Raw genomic sequence first — 8,198 nt, forward strand, 5'->3', positions numbered from 1 at the left:
GCCGGCCACTGTGGCCATTGAGGCGCGGCAGCCGGCCACTGTGGCCAGTGGGGGGCGAGGGCGGGCGGCGGCTGACCGGGCCAGTGGTGGTGTAGAGGCCTGATCGGCGCCGTGGTGGCCGCGTACCAAGGCAGGGCGGCTGGCCCGGTCGCGGCGGCCAGCTGCAAGGGCGGCGGTTGCCCGTAGGGCCCGGCCAGGTAGAGGCGGATGCCCTGGACGGCGGTGACGAGGTCGTTGAGGACCCCGGTCATCTCCGCCGGTGAGTAGATGGTGACGGGCGGCGCGGTGGAGGGCGACGACGTCTGGCCGATGGAGGTGCCAGCGGTGGAGTCCAGCGGCGCGGTGGGAAGAGGCAGCGGCACGATGGAGAGAGGCAGCGGCGCGGTGGTGACGGGCAGCGGCGGGTTGGGTGGTGGTGCAGACATGATCGGAACCGAGCTACCTGATACCAAATTGGTAGGAGCTGGGACCCTACCGGGTCTAGGGCATAGGTTGTAGGGGAAGGAGGGGGCTGGGCGTGGTGTTGCTCGCGGTCGCCGGCGGCGGGGCGCCGTCGTGCGCGAGAGAGGAGGCGGCGGCGCAAGGAGCTGGAGGCGGCTAGGGTTAGGGTCCGGCTCCTCTGGGAGCCGGGCAATAGATTTATTCTTATTGCTTGTTGCTTGATTAGATTGACACATCTCCTCTCCTTATATAAAGAGGTTTACTTGACTCCTAAGCAAACGATCCTAATAACGATAAAATAATTGGGCTAAGCCCCTAATAATGATAAGATAACTTGGGCCACAACCCACTGGGCTAAACCTCTAATATGCCGGTCATAACACATAACATCTCAATATCATTCATTATCTCCTTGAGAAAGTACACACCCAACTGTAGATGGTAATTTATACATAAAAACACGACCGGAACAGAGTCCATATAACCTGCTACACATATATGTCTTGCAGTGACAGAGGTAATCACTGGTCACAACTACGCACACCTCGCAAAATGCAATAAGCTGGCAGTAAACATATCCTGCAACACCAAACCACACGCATACAACAAGACAGCACACATGCTCTTCATGACATTTTGTGAGAATATATAATACGATTACTCCACATGATTTTGTGTGGAGCTTTTAGGGGTAGAGCTCAATAACAGATCTAACCCCCAGCATTGATATAATTTTGTACTCGCTGAACCCGGCTTGCATGAATATATTTTTCCACTCAAACTCCTCTCGCTCGATCCCCTCGAGAAACATGATAAACAGATCAAAGAAAACCTGTGTCTCTCTTGTAACAATCTCATTTGGCCCTGATCCAACCACCATATCTACGATTATCACCTTCCCACCTGCCTCTCTGGGAGGGATAGCTTCCTTGCATTTTTTTAGTATCTTGACACAATCTTCGTCGCCCCAATCATGAAAAACCCACTAAGATGTACATAAAAAATAGTATTAAACCCTATAATATTCGGAATTATGAGTTTCTTCAAACAAATAGTTAGCTTACGTTTGTGGTTCAATTTGTACGCATAAGAAGCTAAATACAAATTGTATGACATCCTACTGCAAAATTAGGATGTGTGCAAAGGGAAGAGAAAAATCTAAATGGTGTACCTTCAGGAAAAGAGCATCCGCTGGTGGAATGTACTTGAACATATCGCCAGAAATAAATGACACATGGTCGTCAGTAGGAGCTTCTTCAACCACGTGAGGGAGATCCAACACCGTGCATTTCATTTGCGGGAATGCCTTCGCAATTGCACTGGCAGCTCCACCATGGCCCCCAGCGACATCAATAAGCGAGTTTATACCAAGAAATACATCACCACACTCCCTCAAGATGATATCCATGAGAAAGTTACTATCAGAAACCATCGCATTGTTGATTGACTGGTTGAAAGAATCATTCTTGTCAGCCATCTCCCAGAAGGTAAGGCCGTGAGCCTTTTTGAACAAGGATGTAGAGTGCTCATCTAGGAACCATGAGTTCATGCCAAAAAAGGGGGAAAGGACAGTTGAATCAAGCATCAAAGACAGAATAGGAAATAAATTCGATTTAACTTCATCGCTAACAAGGAGGCAAGTGGTTGGGGTAAGCACATAAACAGACTCCTTGTCTGCCGTGGTGGATTCATGGACAGCAAAGATGCCTGATACGGTGAGCACCCGCATGAGCCGTCGTAAGCGTGGAAGCTTAGATGGATGGAGCCCGATCTTTGCGGCCAACTCAGAAGGGGTCATAGCCCCACCATGGTGTTGGATGGTGTTAGGGATTTGCAGTTCCATTGCACACTTGAGTGCCATGGACTTGACAAATCCCAATGCATGGTGCCAAAGGTCAACTTGAGCCTGGAGCAGATCCTGAGAGCTATTCTTGGTTTGAGTGGGTGACATTTTGTTGAACTTGCTTTGGTTGGTTATGGTGGGATTGGACACATGCCTGCTGGTCTATATATGCACAAACTCAACTTGCTAAGACACAATGTAGCGCCATGGGTAATAAGTTATTTAAGAATGGTGAGAAATTTACCTGCCAGCATTTCTGAAGGTATTTGAGTTAAACTTACAGCATCAATGTGAATGGTGGCTATCAGTTTATTGCCTATTGACATAATGTTTGTAAATTGATTTTTATTTTCATAGTTCCACTCCTTTTTTTTCAAATATTTATCTACCGAAACAGGCTTTCGACCCGCTTTGTATATAAAACAACAACCAAACAAAGTACACAGACGAACGATACAAGGCGCTGAGGTTGCACTCTTACAAAACCTTACCTTCTTTTAAATGAAAATATCAGGCTCTACTCACATATTTCCTCTGTACATATTCTGCTTCGAAAAAATTTATAGTTGAACAAGAAAAATAATCACTTGGCAGTAAATTTTATTCCTTGGGGCATACAAGCTACCAAATTACATACCTCAAGAAAATAGAGCAATTCCACAAGCCTGAGTTCCATTCGTGATACGAACCACTATCTTTATCACACGGTCAAGACACGCTTCTCACACCCCAAATATAAAACATTTTCTAGCTAGGACATCACGCTGTCTACTTTTTTAGAGAAAATACCAAATGATCTGCTTTATATAGAAAAGCAGGAGTTTCAGTGGGAAGACCAACGTCACGGTACAAGATCTGAAAAAACTAAACAAAGAGGCAGCAACCAGACTGCTGAAGCAGCCTACACAGCAGGTACTACCCAGGCACCCCACTGACAACCACCCTGATGGCAACCTAAAATAAGCTGAAGCTCTCTCGCCTTATTCTGAATCATCTCCGTTGCAGCGGGCATTGCCTCCCTATGGTTTGCAGGACAGAAAAGCATCCACTGCGACCAAAGAGCGAACATTTGTAGATGTTATGCACCGGAGAATAGGGAACACGCTGTCCATGGAATGAGCTTGAGAACAAACGATTTCTTTTTTGAAAATAAGAAGGTGGCTCGTGGCCGATCTTATATTTCAAAAGAGGCATAAGCCAGATGAAGTACAGTTACATGGCTTGTGAAGTGCACCCAGGTGCAAGGTCACAAGCAGCCTGGAAGGAAGAAGAGAAGAAAAAGGAAGAAAGGGCAGAAAAAAGAAGAGTCAGAGCCTAGCCATTAAGCAGTGTGATCCATGTCTGTAGATCATCCTTGTCCCGTTGCTTGGTGGCTCTGTTGGTCCATAAACGAATCAGATTTGCAGTATGAAGCCTGACATACGACTCTGACCAGCATTTAGCATTGAAAACCCGATCATTTCTAGCCTGCCAAAGTGTGATAGCACATGCCGCAAAAGCAACATTCAATTTGGCCTTGAAAGGAAGATGGTTCGTCGCCTGAGAAACAAAGTACTGAATGTTGGGTGACTCACATGCCAACTGCGCCAGTGAGAGGCTATTCCAGAGAGCATTAACGGGGCGACAACGAAGAATGAGATGGTCAGCCGTCTCCATAGCCGGACAAACGTCGCAACCGGCAGTCAGAGCAATTGCCGTCCAGCCTTTTCGGACCATGTTAGCCTTAGTGTTTAAAGGTCTCCAGAAAGCCAGCCACAAGAAGATTCTGTACTTGATAGGAATAATAGAGTCCCAAATCCAGGGCGCGGGAGCCCAAAGAATTCCCCGGAAGGTAAGCAAATAGTAGAAGTAGCGCGTGCTTAAGATGTTGCCTCCAAGCGTGGGGACCCGTGCATCCATGCGAGTACTATCCGGAGTGACACTAACAACAAGCTGATTAAGCAGTTCCAATTCTTGGGTGGCTGTCTGTGAGAGGTTGGGGTGTAGCTGCACGCTCCAGCTCCCGTCTATAAACTGAGATTGAACAGAGCAATCCTGATTGCGAGCGAAGGAGAACAGAACCGGGCAGACTTGCCTCAAACTACCAGCAACCAGCCATTGATCATGCCAGAAGGAAACATGCCTGCCACTGCCAACAGAACAGCGCGAGGAAGATAGGACCATAGGGATGCAACTCTTGAAACCCTTCCACATAGTAGTATCTTTGTGGTGTCCCTTGAGAGGCAAAGAATCCTTACAATATTGGGAAGCAAACCAACTGAAGCAAGGGATATCAGAGGATTGAAGGATTTTGGCCACAAACTTACAGAGCATAGCCCGATTGTGAGCCTCTAGATCTCTTACTCCCAAACCACCATTAGCACGAGGCAGAGTAACCATATCCCAAGCCATGAGGCAGTGACCTCCTTTAGTTTTATTCTTGCCCTGCCAGAAGAAGGCCCTGAGAAGAGCATCCAGTTTACCGAGGGACTCCTTGGGCCATGGAAAACAAGTCATGAAGTAACTTGGTATGCCAGCCAGGACAGAATTTATAAGAGTTAGCCTACCACCCCAAGAGAGGAACGTGGCCAACCAACCAGAGAGGCGACGGTCAACCTTGTGAATGACCGGAAGCAACATACCATGCTTGATCTTGTGTAAGGAGAGGGGCAGCCCCAAATATGTACACTGAAAGGAGGAGATCGGGCAGCCAAGCGTGCGGGCGATTTCCATGACCACCTCCTGCTGCACACAAACAGGTACCAAGGTGCTTTTTTGGAAATTAATAGTCAGCCCCGAGAAATCAGAGAAAGCAGTTAGGATGCTCTTGATAGCTCTAGCTTGCTCCACCTCGCCCCGAAAAATAATCAGTGTCGTCCGCGTACTGCAGCACTGGAAAAAAACCATCTGAGCCAAGGGGGTGCACCAAGCTACCATTCTGAAAGTGCCAGCAGCATAAACGTTGGATACCCTCTCTTTGCCAGTGCAACAAGGATGAAAAGATATGGTGACAGGGAGTCTTCCTGCCGATACCCTCTCTTTGCCAGAATGGGATCGCCTGGTTCTCCATTAATGAGCACCCTGGAGCGTCCAGTGGAGAGGAGTGCATGTATCCACTGTGTCCACCGCGAGGGGAAGCCCCTGGCTTCTAAAACCTGGGCGAGGCAATCCCAACTAACAGAATCAAAAGCTTTACGAAAGTTCAGCTTCAAGGCAATCACAGGTAAACTCCTTTTGTGCGCTGTCTGTACCATCTCAGCAGCCAAAGCAAAATTTTCCACAATGGAGCGCCCTTTCAAGAACCCAGACTGCAAGGAGTGCACTAAATCCGGGATATGCCCTTGTAATCTACATGTCAGAACCTTGGACACTAGCTTAGGAGCACTGTGCACAAGAGAAATGGGTCTGAAATCCCTCAGCTCCATAGGTGTGTCAATCTTGGGCAGCAGTGTGATATAAGCAATGTTGATGCCATCCAGAGCAACCTGCTTTGCGTGGAAATCCCCAAAGAATTTGAGGAAATCATCCTTGATCAAATGCTTGAAGACTTTGTAGAACTCATTTGTGAACCCATCTGGCCCCGGGCTTCTATTGTTTGGAGACATATCAATAGCCCGAACCAGCTCAGCCCATGAGAAAGCATCTACCAGCTCAGACAGATCCACAGGGCTGTACAAAGCAGAGAGTTGTACTGTTGGCAAAGATGGAGCAGGCTGTCCCAAGATATTGGCGAAGTATGCAGTTGCCAGGTTAAGTTTGTGGCCGTTTTGGTAATATTGCACACCATTATCAAACGATTTCGCCTGAACCTTTGTGAACTAATTGTATAACACATTCAGAGAATATGACTAGGGTTACCAAACGCCCGCTCAGGCGCGCTGTCGAAATAATGTCTAGAGCGGTAGAGGGTGGAACCAATCGATCAAAGAAGCGCTTACTGGGAAATGCGGGAGGAGGTGGCAGCTCCGCCGCCGCGGCGGACGCACGGGCGCGAACGGTGGTGCGTCCTCGAGCAGCCTCGGCCCCTGGGTCGTCACGCTACGCTGCCTGGTGGCGCGCCACGACCTCGGCAGCTCGGCGCCCACCCACCCGTTAGCCTGGTGGTGCGACGCGATCTCGGCGGCCCGACCTCCGGCACGAAGTAGGCACCGCCGCCCTTCGTTGCGAGCATAGTAACGAACGGCACAGCGGTGGGCTCTATCCCGCGTGTGACCGGAGCCGGGGCCATGAAATTTGAATTGTTTTTTTCTTTCTTTGAGGGGCCATGATTTGATGTGGAAGCCCGGTAGCGGATGGCAGTGGGCCAGTGGCAATGTTTGAAACATGGAACAGCCTATACTTTTTCTTTTCTTTCTTTTCGGGAGAAACTTCAAATCTATTCATCATAAGGCCCCCTGCCCCGCGTCGCCTAACCTAGACGACACGGGGGGCGATCTGCCGCCGCCAGCCCAAAGGCCTCCTCCCTCGTCCTCTCTCCCATGCCGCCGCCGGAGGCCACGCCCGTAGCCTGGCCAGTGATGGCGGCGGCGGGGCTTTCCCCCTCGCGTGGTGGCTGCGTCTTCCCCTGGCGGCGGCGGCGCACGAAATTGCGGGGCACCGGCAGCGTGGAGCGGCGGGTTCCCAACGGCGAGTATGATAGCAGCGTCAGCGCAGGTGCGATACCGCGGCAGAGGAGCCCCTGTGGCGGCGGCCCAGATCGCGGATCTTGCCGTACCCAGATGGGCTTCGGCGGACCGGCGGATCTGGTGAGCGTCTACGGGCGGGCATGGTGGGCCTGACGACGCCGGCCTAGCCACCATGGTGGTGCCATGGCCAGTCAGGCGGCAGCGGCAGCCTGGATTCTCCGTCCAGTCCCCGGCAGCGATGGTGGCGGTTCGTGTACAAGTTGCTTGATGGAGGTCCTCTGTTCAGATCCGGGTGAAAACCTGGCCAAGGCCGGCGGTGACGACGCTGTTATGCGGCGTTTCCTTCTTGAAGGCATCACCAAGGAGAAGTTCAAGACAGCTATCTGCTACCTTCAGGGGAAATCCTAGATCAGTAGATCGGATGATGGCGGCGCGTTGGTGTCGTTTCCTCCTTGGGGGCGTCATTCTTGGAGGCGTACACGGGATCGAGGGACCAGTGGGCGGCTTTTTTGGTGGAGCGGTGCTTCATCCTACACATTGATGATGGCAGATCTCGGCGGCGTAGCGCAGTGGAAACTCGGCGCCCGATGTACGAGGATGGACTCGCGCAGGAGGACGACGCTGTCTGGCGTCGTGGTGGCGTCGATGGCAGAGAGACCTGGCACGGTAGATGCAACAGTACAACTCTGAAGATGGATTGGTGGCAGGTGGCTGCGGCGGCCTCATACCCGGCAGGCGTCCTGGTTGAGGAGTGTGCCGGACTGGTGGGTGCCCCATACCCGCAAGCGTCCTGGTTGGGACCTCAGTTCTTAGATGTTAGGTTTGGCTGCGAGGTCTGTTTGGTATTAGGCCCAGACTATCAGCATCCCTACATCAATTGGATAGGAGTAGCGACAGATGTTGCCTAGACGATGGCTTTAGTCTTACTGTTGTATGACTTTGTAAGGTCTTATGTGAATAATTAATAAAGTGGCTGCATGCATCGTCCAAATGCAGAGGCCGGGGGTCCTCCTCCATTTCTAAAAAAAGGTTTTAACTTGCGGTTGCAAGTGGACTTTGTACTTTCATGACATGCCACTAGTAGAAAACAGGGCTTTCGTTCGGACCAGATAAGCCCATTAGTCCCGGTTCATTCACGAACCGGGACTAATGTGAGCATTGGTCCCGGTTCGTGCGCTAAAGGCATTAGTCCCGGTTCAAATGAGCCCTTTAGTGCCGGTCTGAGACACAGACCGGGACTAAAGGGTGCGATGCCCTTTAGTCTCGGTTCGTATCTCAAACCGGGACTAAAGATTAGACCTTTAGTACCG

The 8,198-nt window shown here is 50.6% G+C and overlaps 1 protein-coding gene across 1 annotated transcript; it reads right to left on the reverse strand.

Moving 5' to 3' along the window:
- Positions 1 to 818: 818 nt before the first annotated feature.
- LOC123182630 (acetylserotonin O-methyltransferase 1) lies at positions 819 to 2,429 on the reverse strand. The gene is made up of 2 exons (XM_044595263.1): positions 1,613 to 2,429; positions 819 to 1,426 (listed from the first exon to the last, which is right to left on the reverse strand). The coding sequence occupies exons 1-2, from the start codon at positions 2,390 to 2,392 to the stop codon at positions 1,127 to 1,129; spliced, it is 1,080 nt and encodes a 359-aa protein (XP_044451198.1). The 5' UTR covers positions 2,393 to 2,429; the 3' UTR covers positions 819 to 1,126.
- Positions 2,430 to 8,198: the final 5,769 nt, after the last annotated feature.

The sequence above is a fragment of the Triticum aestivum genome, chromosome 1D, assembly GCF_018294505.1.
Source record: "Triticum aestivum cultivar Chinese Spring chromosome 1D, IWGSC CS RefSeq v2.1, whole genome shotgun sequence".
In the NCBI taxonomy this organism is placed as follows: domain Eukaryota; kingdom Viridiplantae; phylum Streptophyta; class Magnoliopsida; order Poales; family Poaceae; genus Triticum; species Triticum aestivum.